This window comes from Leiobunum rupestre, chromosome 7 (genome assembly GCF_980474605.1).
Source record: "Leiobunum rupestre chromosome 7, qqLeiRupe1.1.hap1, whole genome shotgun sequence".
Lineage (NCBI taxonomy): Eukaryota > Metazoa > Arthropoda > Arachnida > Opiliones > Sclerosomatidae > Leiobunum > Leiobunum rupestre.
The window spans coordinates 14384151-14401982 of record NC_143390.1 but is presented as its reverse complement, the minus strand read 5'-3'; the positions used below and the strand labels follow the sequence as shown (position 1 = coordinate 14401982).

Sequence of the window (17832 nt, the reverse complement as noted above, 5' to 3'; positions counted from 1 at the left end):
ACGTAGTTTTGCACTCACCAATACGCGAGCCATAGATCAAGTAGACGACACAGAACGTTACGAATACGCTAACAATTTTGCGTCCTAGAACGGGCAACCTGGGCCTCGGCCGGTGACAGTAGTTAGGCCTTAGCGCCGACGACGGCATGACTCGAGTACGCGTTACGGCGACTGAAGAGCGAACGACCCGCCTCGAGAGAGGCGCGCTTTTTAACTCCCCTGCCGGACTATCCCGGAAACTTTGACCGGCTACGATCGACGTCGACGGGAAAGCGAACTAGAGCGACCGACGGAATCCGTGGCATCGCGCTTAAGGCTCTATTCCAGAATCCAGGGGCGAAATTACATTCGAGGAAAGGCACGTCAGACGTCCGACTCTATTGGATCAGGTTGGCAGCGTCGCTAGCGACGGTAAAGCGAAGGCAGGATTAGCTTATTCCAACCGTAATAGTACGAATGGGGCTGGGAAAATGTCAGCCAGCACTTTCCGCCTTCCCGCTAAAAACAAAGAGTTCTTCTCCATTGAAATAGAGAAAAGGAAATAGAAAGAAATAAGAATTGCCAAGGAAGTTTACGGCCATCGGAGCGAAGCCGTTAAGTGGTTGTCATTTTCTCGACTATTAACGAATACCAATGTAATGCCGGCCCATTAGCAAAACGAAAAATCGGTATGTAGGGTCAGAAGATTATAGTATATATCTTATTTTATAGAAATATGAAATGTTTTAAGGGTGTTACGCCTTAGTAATAAAAGAGAGCGGTGGAAATTACATAGTTCACGAAGTCGCTAGGCTCCATCTTGATTTCAGGTCTAGAGCGCCATCTCTTGAATTGTATTATTATATTAATTAATTATTAATATGTTATTTTTAAAAATACGTTAGAAATTAAAATTTAGCATTTCAATTACATCTAATAAACTATATATTTTTTATATGTAATGTACTTTAACTCAATGATAATATAATAATAAAATATAATAAAAGTACATTTATATTTACCATTCTAATAGAGTGCCAGCAGCTTGAAACCCTGCGACGTCACCAATGTTAAACGTCTATTGAGAAAAAACGCGAGTTTTCATGACAACCATTACGGAAGCTACGGCTGTGACGTCACTAACTTTTAAAAACGCATCAACTGCTAGCACTCTATTATTCGAGACCGAACGAGTATAGATAGCGTAACGGTGCTAGCTTCTCCGAGGTAGCGCCTATGATCTAGCGTCTGCTACAGTCAAATTAAAAAGTCATAACAACGTTTTTTCTTAAAAAACTTATCAAAATATAAGAAAACTTGTACATGGTAATGAGGTTTGGTCGGCCATGATATTAGAACTTCGTCAATGTTGGTCACTTTATTATTTTCTCGCAGTTAATATGGTCACGTGGTGTTTGCCTCGTAATTTGTAGTAAAATGTCATGGCGGTCATTTTAAGGCGGAGCTTAGCTATGACGTATGCCTATGACTCGACGAGCAAGGAGATAATTGAACAGTTATTTTTTTATGAGCACCCATAAAATTTAAAATTCAGTATTGTTCAATATTGTATATAATCAATGATGAAAAGTTTAGATAAATTATTGAAAATTCTGTTCGATTTTCTGTTAGCTCCTCCCTTTTCCTCTCGTGACTTAGCCATATTTTGCATCTTCCAAAAACTAAAGGGCTATCTTTAGAAAATTGCGATTTTGACCTTAAAAATGGTGATCTGGACCTTCAAAATGGTGATCTCGACCTTCAAAATGGTTATCGTGATCGGGACCTTCAAAATGGTGATCGTAATCGGGACCTTCAAAATGGTGATGGTGATCGATACCTTCAAAATGGTGATGGTGATCGACACCTTCAAAATGGTGATGGTGATCGAGACCTTCAAAATGGTGATGGTGATCGAGACCTTCAAAATGCTGATGGTGATCGAGACCTTCAAAATTGTGATGGTGATCGAGACCTTCAAAATGGTGATGGTGATCGGGACCTTCAAAATGGTGATGGTGATCGAAACCTTCAAAATGGTGATGGTGATCGAGACCTTCAAAATGGTGATGGTGATCAGGACCTTTAAAATGGTGATGGTGATCGTGACCTTCAAAATTGTGATGGTGATCGGGACCTTCAAAATTGTGATGGTGATCGGGACCTTCAAAATGGTGATGGTGATCGATACCTTCAAAATGGTGATGGTGATCGACACCTTCAAAATGGTGATGGTGATCGAGACCTTCAAAATGGTGATGGTGATCGAGACCTTCAAAATGGTGATGGTGATCGGGACCTTTAAAATTATGATGGTGATCGACACCTTCAAAATGATGATGGTGATCGGGACCTTCAAAATGGTGATGGTGATCGAAACTTTCAAAATGGTGATGGTGATCGAGACCTTCAAAATGGTGATGGTGATCAGGACCTTTAAAATGGTGATGGTGATCGTGACCTTCAAAATTGTGATGGTGATCGGGACCTTCAAAATTGTGATGGTGATCGGGACCTTCAAAATGGTGATGGTGATCGATACCTTCAAAATGATGATGGTGATCGACACCTTCAAAATGATGATGGTGATCGGGACCTTCAAAATGGTGATGGTGATCGAAACCTTCAAAATGGTGATGGTGATCGAGACCTTCAAAATGGTGATGGTGATCAGGACCTTTAAAATGGTGATGGTGATCGTGACCTTCAAAATTGTGATGGTGGTCGGGACCTTCAAAATGGTGATGGTGATCGAAACCTTCAAAATGGTGATGGTGATCGAGACCTTCAAAATGGTGATGGTGATCAGGACCTTTAAAATGGTGATGGTGATCGTGACCTTCAAAATTGTGATGGTGGTCGGGACCTTCAAAATTGTGATGGTGATCGAGACCTTCAAAATGGTGATGGTGATCGAGACCTTCAAAATGGTTATGGTGATCAGGACCTTTAAAATGGTGATGGTGATCGTGACCTTCAAAATTGTGATGGTGATCGGGACCTTCAAAATTGTGATGGTGATCGAGACCTTCAAAATGGTGATGGTGATCAGGACCTTTAAAATGGTGATGGTGATCGGGACCTTCAAAATTGTGATGGTGATCGGGAGCTTCAAAATTGTGATGGTGATCGCGAGCTTCAAAATTGTGATGGTGATCGCCACCTTTAAAATTATGATGGTTATCGGGACCTTTAAATGGTAATGGTGATCGAGACCTTCAAAATGGTGATGGTAATCGAGACCTTCAAAATTGTGATGGTGATCGAGACCTTCAAAATTGTGATGGTGATCGAGACCTTCAAAATTGTGATGGTGATCGAGACCTTCAAAATGGTGATGGTGATCGAGACCTTCAAAATGGTGATGGTGATCGAGACCTTCAAAATGGTTATGGTGATCAGGACCTTTAAAATGGTGATGGTGATCGTGACCTTCAAAATTGTGATGGTGATCGGGACCTTCAAAATTGTGATGGTGATCGAGACCTTCAAAATGGTGATGGTGATCAGGACCTTTAAAATGGTGATGGTGATCGATACCTTCAAAATTGTGATGGTGATCGGGAGCTTCAAAATTGTGATGGTGATCGCGACCTTTAAAATTGTGATGGTGATCGGGACCTTTAAAATGGTGATGATGATCGAGACCTTCAAAATGGTGATGGTGATCGAAACCTTCAAAATGGTGATGGTGATCGAAACCTTCAAAATGGTGATAGTGATCGAGACCTTCAAAATTGTGATGGTGATCAAGACCTTCAAAATGGTGATGGTGATCGAGACCTTCAAAATTGTGATGGTGATCGAGACCTTCAAAATGGTGATGGTGATCGAGACCTTCAAAATGGTGATGGTGATCGCGACCTTTAAAATTGTGATGGTTATCGGGACCTTTAAAATGGTGATGGTGATCGAGACCTTCAAAATGGTGATGGTGATCGCGACCTTTAAAATTGTGATGGTTATCGGGACCTTTAAAATGGTGATGGTGATCGAAACCTTCAAAATGGTGATGGTGATCGAGACCTTCAAAATTGTGATGATGATCGAGACCTTCAAAATGGTGATGGTGATCGAGACTTTCAAAATGGTGATGGTGATCGAGACCTTTAAAATGGTGATGGTAATCGGGACCTTTAAAATGGTGATGGTGATCGAGACCTTCAAAACGGTGATGGTGAACGGGACCTACAAAATTGTGATGGTGATCGAGACCTTCAAAATGGTGATGGTGATCGAGACCTTCAAAATTGTGATGGTTATCGGGACCTTTAAAATGGTGATGGTGATCGAGACCTTCAAAATGGTGATGGTGATCGAAACCTTCAAAATGGTGATGGTGATCGAGACCTTCAAAATGCTGATGGTGATCGAGACCTTCAAAATTGTGATGGTGATCGAGACCTTCAAAATGGTGATGGTGATCGGGACCTTCAAAATGGTGATGGTGATCGAAACCTTCAAAATGGTGATGGTGATCGAGACCTTCAAAATGGTGATGGTGACCGACACCTTCAAAATGGTGATGGTGATCGAGACCTTCAAAATGGTGATGGTGATCGAGACCTTCAAAATGGTGATGGTGATCGGGACCTTTAAAATTATGATGGTGATCGACACCTTCAAAATGATGATGGTGATCGGGACCTTCAAAATGGTGATGGTGATCGAAACTTTCAAAATGGTGATGGTGATCGAGACCTTCAAAATGGTGATGGTGATCAGGACCTTTAAAATGGTGATGGTGATCGTGACCTTCAAAATTGTGATGGTGATCGGGACCTTCAAAATTGTGATGGTGATCGGGACCTTCAAAATGGTGATGGTGATCGATACCTTCAAAATGATGATGGTGATCGACACCTTCAAAATGATGATGGTGATCGGGACCTTCAAAATGGTGATGGTGATCGAAACCTTCAAAATGGTGATGGTGATCGAGACCTTCAAAATGGTGATGGTGATCAGGACCTTTAAAATGGTGATGGTGATCGTGACCTTCAAAATTGTGATGGTGGTCGGGACCTTCAAAATGGTGATGGTGATCGAAACCTTCAAAATGGTGATGGTGATCGAGACCTTCAAAATGGTGATGGTGATCAGGACCTTTAAAATGGTGATGGTGATCGTGACCTTCAAAATTGTGATGGTGGTCGGGACCTTCAAAATGGTGATGGTGATCGAGACCTTCAAAATGGTGATGGTGATCGAGACCTTCAAAATGGTTATGGTGATCAGGACCTTTAAAATGGTGATGGTGATCGTGACCTTCAAAATTGTGATGGTGATCGGGACCTTCAAAATTGTGATGGTGATCGAGACCTTCAAAATGGTGATGGTGATCAGGACCTTTAAAATGGTGATGGTGATCGGGACCTTCAAAATTGTGATGGTGATCGGGAGCTTCAAAATTGTGATGGTGATCGCGAGCTTCAAAATTGTGATGGTGATCGCCACCTTTAAAATTATGATGGTTATCGGGACCTTTAAATGGTAATGGTGATCGAGACCTTCAAAATGGTGATGGTGATCGAGACCTTCAAAATTGTGATGGTGATCGAGACCTTCAAAATTGTGATGGTGATCGAGACCTTCAAAATTGTGATGGTGATCGAGACCTTCAAAATGGTGATGGTGATCGAGACCTTCAAAATGGTGATGGTGATCGAGACCTTCAAAATGGTTATGGTGATCAGGACCTTTAAAATGGTGATGGTGATCGTGACCTTCAAAATTGTGATGGTGATCGGGACCTTCAAAATTGTGATGGTGATCGAGACCTTCAAAATGGTGATGGTGATCAGGACCTTTAAAATGGTGATGGTGATCGATACCTTCAAAATTGTGATGGTGATCGGGAGCTTCAAAATTGTGATGGTGATCGCGACCTTTAAAATTGTGATGGTGATCGGGACCTTTAAAATGGTGATGATGATCGAGACCTTCAAAATGGTGATGGTGATCGAAACCTTCAAAATGGTGATGGTGATCGAAACCTTCAAAATGGTGATGGTGATCGAGACCTTCAAAATTGTGATGGTGATCAAGACCTTCAAAATGGTGATGGTGATCGAGACCTTCAAAATTGTGATGGTGATCGAGACCTTCAAAATGGTGATGGTGATCGAGACCTTCAAAATGGTGATGGTGATCGCGACCTTTAAAATTGTGATGGTTATCGGGACCTTTAAAATGGTGATGGTGATCGAGACCTTCAAAATGGTGATGGTGATCGCGACCTTTAAAATTGTGATGGTTATCGGGACCTTTAAAATGGTGATGGTGATCGAAACCTTCAAAATGGTGATGGTGATCGAGACCTTCAAAATTGTGATGATGATCGAGACCTTCAAAATGGTGATGGTGATCGAGACTTTCAAAATGGTGATGGTGATCGAGACCTTTAAAATGGTGATGGTAATCGGGACCTTTAAAATGGTGATGGTGATCGAGACCTTCAAAACGGTGATGGTGAACGGGACCTACAAAATTGTGATGGTGATCGAGACCTTCAAAATGGTGATGGTGATCGAGACCTTCAAAATTGTGATGGTTATCGGGACCTTTAAAATGGTGATGGTGATCGAGACCTTCAAAATGGTGATGGTGATCGCGACCTTTAAAATTGTGATGGTGATCGGGACCTTTAAAATGGTGATGGTGATCGGGACCTTTAAAATGGTGATGGTGATCGAGACCTTCAAAATGGTGATGGTGATCGAGACTTTCAAAATGGTGATGGTGATCGAGACCTTTAAAATGGTGATGGTAATCGAGACCTTTAAAATGGTGATGGTGATCGAGACCTTTAAAATGGTGATGGTGATCGAGACCTTCAAAATGGTGATGGTGATCGAGACTTTCAAAATGGTGATGGTGATCGAGACTTTCAAAATGGTGATGGTGATCGAGACCTTTAAAATGGTGATGGTAATCGGGACCTTTAAAATGGTGATGGTGATCGAGACCTTCAAAATGGTGATGGTGATCGAGACTTTCAAAATGGTGATGGTGATCGAGACCTTTAAAATGGTGATGGTGATCGGGACCTTTAAAATGGTGATGGTGATCGAGACCTTCAAAATGGTGATGGTGATCGAGACTTTCAAAATGGTGATGGTGATCGAGACCTTTAAAATGGTGATGGTGATCGAGACCTTCAAAATTGTGATGGTTATCGGGACCTTTAAAATGGTGATGGTGATCGAGACCTTCAAAATGGTGATGGTGATCGCGACCTTTAAAATTGTGATGGTGATCGGGACCTTTAAAATGGTGATGGTGATCGGGACCTTTAAAATGGTGATGGTGATCGAGACCTTCAAAATGGTGATGGTGATCGAGACTTTCAAAATGGTGATGGTGATCGAGACCTTTAAAATGGTGATGGTAATCGGGACCTTTAAAATGGTGATGGTGATCGAGACCTTCAAAACGGTGATGGTGAACGGGACCTACAAAATTGTGATGGTGATCGAGACCTTCAAAATGGTGATGGTGATCGGGACCTTCAAAATGGTGATGGCTATCGAGACCTTCAAAATGGTGATGGTGATCGAGACTTTCAAAATGGTGATGGTGATCGAGACCTTTAAAATGGTGATGGTAATCGGGACCTTTAAAATGGTGATGGTGATCGAGACCTTCAAAACGGTGATGGTGAACGGGACCTACAAAATTGTGATGGTGATCGAGACCTTCAAAATGGTGATGGTGATCGGGACCTACAAAATTGTGATGGTGATCGAGACCTTCAAAATTGTGATGGTGATCGAGACCTTCAAAATGGAGATGGTGATCGGGACCTTCAAAATGGTGATTGTGATCGAGACCTTCAAAATGGTGATGGTGATCGAGACCTTCAAAATGGTGATGATGATCGGGACCTTCAAAATGGTGATGATGATCAGGACCTTCAAAATGGTGATGGCCATTTCGAAAATATACTTAATTATAATAAAAATAAGTACGATAAACAAGCTATCTTGACCTTGAGAATAATAATAATAATGATCTTGACTTTCAACAAGGCGATCTTTAGGACATGATCACTCCCGTTCAATATTCAAATAACTCTGGGACCCTTTAAGCACCCATTTCCTGCATTCCCCAATACGTACAGAAATTTTTTAGACCCTCCAGAGCGGTATCTTTTTGATGGGTTTCAGTAGCAATTGAGCGCGTGAAAGTTAGGAAGTAATGGGACGATTGTGGTCAAGGAACGAAAGCTCATTTCCGCTTAATGACATTTCAACCCTTTCCCCATATTTCGCCAGGTGCGAGTGGCGCCATCTACCGTGGCGGAAGGGAAGCTACCGTCTCACGCGGTTGATCCGTATAATATAGTATTTATAGACTCTTTCTCGGTGAAGGCCAAAGTTTCGAATTACTTCTGACTGCGAAATGAGATTCGGAGCTCGAGGCCAAATGCACTCTCATCGAATCACTATTCATCTAACCACGCTGACAGGATGCCATTCGCACCTACGACGAAATCTTTCAGCAATCTCCCGCGTTTTCCGATGCCTCCTTAACTCCGAATGAAAAGTTAAAATTACGTACCGCGTTGTCAAAAACTTCAATTTCAAAAGGATAATTTTACGTTTTGAAAGCTTATCAGAAATAACACTAAACAAAGTTTTTATTTTATTTTCATTTATCTGATATTTCGTAGTCAAATTAAAATTTAGTGCGGGATGAAATTCATCATTTAGTGATTTTCTAAAACTTTTACAGAAAGAAAATGATTTATTAATTAGTACATATTCCTACGCAGTGTAATTTTAACAGTTTACATGATTACAGGGCATCCACTCGAATTTTAAATTTTTTATATGAAAAAAAGGAATATATTTCTAAAAACGTAGTACTTTATAGGACTATTTTTGTCAAAATTATAGGATTTTATAGGAATATATATGCTATTTAATTTACTAACTTTATGCTTTTGGAAACAAAATCGATATTTAGTGAAATAAATCTTTCATTTTCACTTAAGAAATAGAAACTATTTAACCATTTTATCACAAAAATATACTAGTAGCTAACCACGTTAACAATAACAAAAGTATACACTAGATGGCTTTGTATAGGAATTTATACTATATAGCTAAATCTAGAAATTTAACTGAGTGGCGGGATTTGAAATGGGGTAAAAATATAGGATGTTATAGGACTTTTAGAAAATATAGGATTTTATAGGAGTTATAGGACTTCTGGGGGCCCTGTGGTAAGGGAGGTAAGTTTTGAGCCCAATAGAATCCGCGTCGAGCCCGCGAAGGTGCACATTTCATTTCGTTAGATAAATAGTATAAACTTCTGATACAAGTAAAAACGGGTATTTGATCTCAAGTTTCAAAATAAGTCTCTTTAGAAATGAAGAGAATTGTTAAAATAGTCAATTTTACGTTCCGATTCAGTAATTTTTCATTATTTCGCCAAAAGTAAGCGGCAGTTTTCATTTTAAAAACGTTTTAATTTTCAAATAGGATATGTTCTCAAACCAAATTAAGTTGAGTAGAAGATTACTTGCCATCTTTACCTGGAAATGACACACAGCGCCAAATTCGTTAGCGGCGTATCTGTGAACTCCATAATCATGTCGACAAAATCCGCAATTTGAGCACTTTTCACCCGAAACTCGTGAACGAAAATAAAATAATCCGTTTTAGAACAGTAACCTTGGTTTTGGAGCACCTTGTAAAGTGTTACGTATTACCATAAGTCTATTATAATTAAATATTCCATAAGTATGACACTTCGTATTTTTCATATACAAGCTTTTCGCGAGCACAGACTCTATAACGGGCTTCGCTATACCATTCGTTCTGGCTTCTCACACCAGGGTTCGTTTGTCTCTCCGTGATGACGTAACTGTGAATACACACACTTTCGAAACAGTATTATAGATTAATGATACTACTAGCCATCCAATCTCGGAGGAATCTTCTCGGTTCCGGAAATTAAATTTCTAGGCCACCGATGCAAAAGAGAGAATGAAGATGACCAAGGGAGGGTGGATTATATTTTGTCTTGAATAATAGCGCGGGAGATAATCTAATTAGCCAGGAGAATGGCTTATTTATAAGAGAAGAAACAGTGAATCTCCGCTCGAAGGGGGCGCTGGGTTCCAGCGGCCCGTAATTACGTCGTAGGATATAGATTCAATTGTGGTTAGGAAGGGAGAGCTGCTATTTTCTTGGTCAGATAAACCGCCACAGAGTTTTCTTTGCGACCGAAGCCCGACGCGCCCGCCAACAGATAAGAAATATTTGGAGCGCGAGGGGGGACGAAAGAATAATGGAAAAAGTGAAAGCAATGGGTGGGGTAAATTTGAGGTGCTGTGCATTAAAGATAAATTAAATTTTAACGTGAATAATAATGAGATCACAATGCAGGAATCCATACCTCTACTTGGAATGCTTATCGCGGCAGATTTTCGTGATGTGGCTGACGTTTTTTTTTTGACGTCACTATGTTAATTTAACAAACAACTACGTGAGAGGGGAGCGCGCGTAGAGGGGATGTTTTATCTCGTAGGCGGGGCCAAAGCCGTCAGACTGATCTTAGCATACGCGATACGGCAGGATAAGCATTCCAAGTGGAGGTATGGATTCCTGCAGTTTGGTACTTCGGTCAAAACCGATTTACGCGAGGGAGAACTTGGAAGTTCCTGTTAAAAGTTTTCATTTCCACCTAGTTCTTCTAACAAGGTTCTACGAAATGTTTTATTTATTTTGTAAGACTCACGTGTCGCCATCTATTGAGCGAAATCGAAACTATTAATACAGGAAACTTTCACAAATATTAAATTATTACTTCAAATTCAAATTCAAAAATTCAAATTCAAATTCAAAATTTATTAGATGAGGTATATTAGTCTGTTACACTACGATATGGCCAAGTCTTAAAAGAGTTTTGGGCCTGGACACTGTCAGTGCCCATTTAAATTTAATTTAGTTCGTTTCTAAATATATTTTTGGTAAATACTATTCGCGACCGAAAACTACCGCTACGCCCTCTTTGTTTCGCCATTGAAAGCTAGATAGGAGCGGCTAAAGCAGACGCTATTCATTTTTCCTCGTCGTTATTCGTAAATTTTACTTCATAAATAATGATAATTGCATTTTAATATAATTTTTGCATCGTTTATTTAAGAAAAAACGTTCTTAGGACTTTTTAATTTGACTGTAGAAGACGCTAGATCATAGGCGCTACCTCGGAGAAGCTAGCACCGTTACGCCATCTATACTCGTTTCGGTGGCGAATAACTAGAATGATACATCTAAAATGAGTACTTTTATTATTTTATTAATGAGTAATGTTATAAAAACAACAAAATATAGTTAATTAAATGTAATGTAAATGCTAAATACTAATTTCTTACGTTTTTTTAAATAATATATTTATATTAATTAATTAATATAATAATACTTGTGAATAATGTTTCCAATACAATTCAAGAGATGGCGCTCTAGACCTGAAATCAAGATGGAGCCTAAATTGGGGCGGGGCGTTGGTATAACCTCCGAATCTATAAATCCGAGTTGCCGGGAGTAGTGGCCCACTCCTGTAATCCCAGGCGTCCGGGAGGCAGAGTTTGTGGAAGGCCGTGTGAGGACGACCACTAATCCCCCAACGGGTGGTTGTCATACTTCCGCCACGGGTGTCCCAACCCTATCCCTAAGTATCCCCCCGTTGGCGTGGCCGTAGCACATATCTCGCACCTGATTAATCAAATGGACGAGCGGACTGAATTGTCCCACCCGTTACAATCGCTCATAACGAGCTTCTAAAAAAAAAAAAGATAAAATAAAATAAATCCGAGTAAATCTGTTCGTGCTTTGATAAACTGTTTATTACAACGCCCAAAAAAATTTAGAAACAGCGCCACCCGATAGCGACTTCGTGAACTATATTTTGGATAATGTAATCTCCACCTCGCTCTCTTTTATTACCAAGGCGTATATAACTTTGAAACGCTTTCAAAATGAAAACTAACTATTAAATTTGAAACATAATTCAGTAGCGTAGCCAGATATTCGTCGAGGAAGTCAGAAAAAAAATTTTTAGGGATAAACATTTAAGGCCTATTGTGTGAAAATTGTATTCAAAACATTTTTGTAAAAAATTTTTTGTTAAACATGTTTGCGTAACCGACTTTCTACATGTTAATATAGATAAAAAAATTCAACGCGGTCTTAGCACACAAACGCTTTTGTTTTAACAGATGGGTTTTGTAGCCGAGGCTTAGCAATTTAACCATCTCAATTAAAAGCAATAAAAGTCATTAGAAGACTTGGGTATTAGCCTAGCTGATAATATTTAAATCTAATAATGTTTGTACACATTCTTTTGATTACACAAAACTAAATGATAATATTAATATTAAATACCTTTACTAATGTAAATTCATATACAGGGTGTCCATTAAATATGGAACAGGGCGAATATCTCCAAAATAGTTTTAGGTACGAATTTGAAACCTATTTTGAAAATTTCGATGACCTTGAACGATGTCTTCAAGGTCATACAAAAACTATCTCGAGAACCGTAAGTGTTAGAAAATTGGTTCCAATTAAAAAAGTGTTCCCCGTCACGTTTTATGCCTAATTAACGTGAACATGATCGGATTCGAGAAAAATTTTACCAAAATCACCAAGGTCGTTAAAGGGAAAATTGCCATACAGCGCTAATAACTCCAAATCAAGTCGTGCTACATTATCGAAATTTGCTAGAAAATCGCATCATGGTAGGAGATTTTAATATTCGGAAAATTATATGACATTGAACCATGTCTTCAATGTCATACTAAAATTATCTCGAGAACCATTAGGTTTAGAGCAAAAATTCTAATTAGAATTTATAATTTCAAAACTTATTTCAAGTTATTAATACATAAAATGTGACGAAGAACACTTTTCTAATTGGAAACAACTTTCTAACACTTACGGTTCTCGAGATAGTTTTTGGATGAAATTGAAAATTTGGTTCAAGGTCATCGAAAGTAGGTATCGCCCAAAAGACTAAATGCGAACTAAAAATTTCAAATTCGTACCTTAAACTGTTTTGGAGATGTTCGCCCTGGTCTATATTTTAGTGGACACCCTGTATTTAGTAGAATAAGAGGTAGGTAAAGCAACTGTCGGCTCTATCATTGCCACCTGTGTAATGATCAGGCCCTTGTTATTAGAGATGGCAATGAATCTATCTATTCGATTCTTCGATAAAAACGAGGGAAAAAAACGACTTTACTGGAGAGCATGGTGCCATCCATTAATGACAAAGAAACCTAAAATTCAAAATAGCGAAACAATAACGTCGTCCGAGAACCATTGTAGAGTATTATAATTAGACAACTTATACTCTACTTAATTAGTGTCAGGCCCAAAAGCGCAGCGGGCCCATAAGCGCAGCGGGCCCATAAGCGCAGCGTAGTCATAAGCGCAGCGCAAATAAAACTTGAAAAAATTGAAAATTTCTTTTATTTCTCAAACAACTTTGGTTTTTTTTAAGTACAAAAGCGTAAATACTTGTATTTATGAACTTCGCTCATTAAGTATGAAAAACGTGTTTGGTCTAATTCAAAAATTATATTCCACAGGTGGGCGGTTGAACGGTGTAGTTCAATTTCATATACGTATATCAAGTTCTACGTAAACTTGATCGCGATTTTTGGCTTTGTAAATTCCCCTCTGTAAGTTTCTGACTCTAATTTGATCTTTATTATGCATAGGCTGAAGGAGGTGTAAAAAATTTCTTACTTCCGACAAACTAAGCCGGTTGTGATATCCTTCCGCATGGTTTGTTGTCCGAGGTCCGGGGTTGTTCCATTGACTCCACATAGCTATGGGAAATTGCCCGTTTAAAACAGTATTTATATAGTTATGTATTTATATAGTTGTCTGGCGACACCTTAAAGGTCTCATCCATGATGATATGTTCAGATTGAAAAAGCAAGCTTAGGTATTGGTCGAACGCAAATAAAATGGTGAAGTTTGACAAGCATTTCTACCTCGTTCAGTTTTAATTCGTGGTTTAACAATTTTGACGCTTCACCGTAATCCATTTCACTTCACGAAATTTAATCTTCAAATAAGATCAATAAATAATTTATTGCTATATATAAGACTATCATAAAAAACTATACAAAATAAACAAATCTAAAATATATTAGAAAGTGGTTTTTTAATAATATTTAAAAAAACGCGCTGCGCTAATGAACCCTGCTGCGCTAATGAACCCTGCTGCGCCTATGAACCCGGCTGCGCCTATGAACCCGGCTGCGCCTATGAACCCGGCTGCGCCTATGAACCCGGCTGCGCCTATGAACCCGGCTGCGCCTATGAACCCGGCTGCGCCTATGAACCCGGCAACACCTATGAACCCGGCTGCGCCTATGAACCCGGCTGCGTCTATGAACCCGGCTGCGCCTATGAACCCGCGGCTGCGCCTATGAACCCGCGGCTGCGCCTATGAACCCGCGGCTGCGCCTATGGGCCGGCTGCGGTTATGAACCCCAATCCTTAATTAGTGGACTTTAACCTAAATTATATATCCCATATAAAATATATTGTTAAAACTTACTTTAATTTAAGTTATCGTCAAATTTAAAAACGAGCCAATCAACGCGAGGGGTACTTTTGTGTCCCGCCTTTTGGGTCAAAATGTAGCTTAAGTATCTTGTTTTGATTTCGACGCTAGCGACATCTGTTGAAAAAAGAGCTCATACACGTCGAGCCGACACTTTCTTTAAAAGAATTAATTTTCTTCACCGGTTGACGCGGGAAACTTCAAAGCGTTTTGTGAACTCCTGCGCTCACCGACCAAGTTGGTTGGTGTGAATAGGACAGTCAAAACTATCAACGTCCAAGGGGTTGGTTTACCCTTCCTTTTGTAATGAGTTGAATCGGAACAGACGAGCGCAGGTCTTAACGCTTCACGTAAAAGGTCTCGCCAACTACCAGGGCTATCACATTTGATATCTAAAATTTCCCTCTTGCGATAAGTTCATTAAACGAAAAATCATTGGAAATTCCCATTTTTTATCCATCGCTATATTTTGAAGCTTTTAATACAAATTTACATAGATATTCAGTTTAATTCTGCAAATAATTCCAAATATAAGGTTTTATTTATTACAAAATTACTTACATTTGAATAATTTTGCCAAAATATATCCTTCAAAAGTCGTAAATGGATATTTAGATAATGACTTTCATTACTATCAAAATGGCCAGCATGGATTTTCAAAATACAAAATACTTTTTCTAACTCAAAATGAATTTTGAAGAACCCTGCGATTTATTCCCTACTCCCTTTAACCTAAAAATTCAATAATTGTAAATAATATTCCATGGTTCATTCCACGATTGAAGAAATTCCGAAATATTACATCAAACACCAGGAAATGTTTAAGGAAACAGGTCAGTTTCAATTTTCAATGAGGGGGAAGGTTAAAGGTGGTGGTGGGGGTATGAGTTGACTCTGGTAAGATCGTTGACAAAAGGGGACTCCAGAGAAAAAGAAATTGTTATCACCCTCGTCCAATCTTTTCTCACTTAGAATATGCCCAATCGATATCCATTTAAAACGACACCCTCCACAACCCCGATACGCCATTACTTGGATGTTAAAGAGAAGCTGGAGTAGACTACGATCTCTCTCACTTTAAAATGTACGGTTTGGAGCTTTATACCAGCTCTAGTGAGCCGAAGAAGACCCATTAGCATATATACTCGGGGATCTCGTTTCAAAAGAGTCAAGGCCGATATTCTCCGGCTAAAATCTCATATCACGTATTCTACGTAACCAGGAGACCGAATATTACAAATAAAGTTATTGCATTAGCACCGATTTATGACGCTTCAGAGGAATTCAAACGCTCTTGGCGCCATCTCGTTGCGGTGGAAACAACTATATATTATTATTTTCCAGTAATTCCCTCAAAGAATTTTCTAGTCTGGGAAGTTTCGATGCGGGGATAATTCGGTGTTTTCATCGTAGTAGACCGACGCATTAGAACAAGGGAGAAGATCCTTTCACAGGGGTAAAGCCAGTAGAAACCGATTTTTTAATACCCCTAGTCTTAACAGATGGCGCCAACAGTCTGAAGCGTAAAAAATTTAAATGGTGTAAGAAACATTTTTTTGTGATATTGTTACGCGGAATTTTTCTTGGTTTGATCTTTGCAGGGTTCGCAAGAACCAGCCAGACTGGTTTAAACTCCATGGTTAAATTCACTTTTTTTATTAAAAAATATTGAGAAATGAATTAGAAATATTGAAAATTTTAAATTCTATTTATTTCAAATAAAAAATGCGGAATATAACGAAACTAAAACTTAACCTTCACGTTTTGTCGTCTGCTACGTCGTCTTACGAAGTAATGAGGTCTGGATATAAGCAATTGGGGGGGTCTTAAATTCATTTTGCACCTGAAAATACACCACCATGTTAGGGTATAAAAGCAGCTACACCTCACAACGTAAAGGTACTGTCACGCGCAAAATCTTAATTTTGAAATCGGTCAATTTGAGCATTTTCGAAGTAATAAGGGCTAGATTTGAGCATTTTTTTATTAGTGGTTTTAACCATAATAGATTTTTTAATTTTTTAAAAAGCCGTTTTTTTTCCAACCCTGGATCTTTGGTTTGTAGTTTTATCGGAAAATTGTTTTAAGCGTATTTTTTTGGTTCCTTTCCCCGTCCAAGAGTTTAACTTAATATAAATAAATGTCAACCAGCTTTAATAAAAATATTGAGAAGGTATTGTAGTTGGATTTTTCGGTTATTCAGTGTAATCTGGTAACCGAATATTTTGTCCAGTGGTACGGTCAGGCGGTACATAGCAAATCTACATAGCAGCTTCAATATCAAATAATCTACGCTTAAATTTCCAAGCTTCTGGGACAATTGTGGGGTTGTTTTTCGAGTCAAGAAAACTAACAAACAAAAATAGCTTTTCGATTATTAGGGCTAGATCTTTTTTAGTGGACACCCTGCATACATTTACAATAACGAATTTAGCAAATTCTAGCTGCTATCGACTAACATAATTATCCCCTGAACCATTTCGTGGGCCTTCTTCCAAGAATGCAGTGGCGTAGACAAGGCGGTTTCTGGGTCCAGACTCCCTCTTGGACCTACCTTGGACTGTACTAAATTTCCACCCCCTTCTCGACCCCTTCTTAACATTCGGAGACTTCGCCACCCCCCCCCCCCTTGGCTAATTTCTGGATTTTATTTGATCTATTGCTGTTTGTTGGGTGTGAGTCCAAATAAATTCCACGTCTTTTTTGAGCAAATGTATAGGGGCTCTGTCAGTGTTGCGAAATTCGGGATGAATCGAGCACAATAATGCTAATCCAAGGAAACTGCGCAATTCAGAAATGTTACGAGGTGACGGTACAGCTTGAAGGGCTTCGACCTTCTTTGGGTCCGGTTTGATTCCATCAGCTCCGAAAATGTGACCAAAAAAAGTAAGCTCTGATTTAGCAAATTCGCACTTGTCCTTATTCAAAGTGAGGCCAGACGACAATATTCGTTTCAGCACTTCTTCTAGCTTGATGTCATGGACAACGACCCCACGTCTTCCAATGATTATGTCGTCACTTGTGTTTATTGTGTTGGGAGTATCACGAATAGCGTCTTCAATCGCTTTTTGAAAAATCTCAGGGGCTGAATTTATGCCAAATGCTCATCGTTTGTAACGAAAAGGACCGAAAGGAGTGGAGAATGTTGTTATGTCGCGAGATTCTTCATCCAGTTCATAGCGTAGATTAGATCTTCCATTTTGGGTGGAATATGACGTTCGCGTTTGATAGCAGTTCTTGGAAGACGCATGTCTACGCATA

General features: G+C 39.4%; 1 protein-coding gene across 1 annotated transcript in view; it reads right to left on the bottom strand.

Annotated features, from left to right (window-relative positions):
• The window catches only part of LOC149934855 (sodium/potassium/calcium exchanger 4-like), a 135255-nt gene extending 134962 nt beyond the window's left edge, over window positions 1-293 (bottom strand). The window contains exon 1 of the mRNA XM_090180649.1: window positions 19-293. Coding sequence (XP_090036775.1) covers window positions 19-148 — 130 coding nt within the window. The 5' untranslated portion in view covers window positions 149-293. The remainder of the gene's footprint in view (window positions 1-18) is intronic.
• Between the last annotated feature and the right edge of the window lie 17539 nt (window positions 294-17832).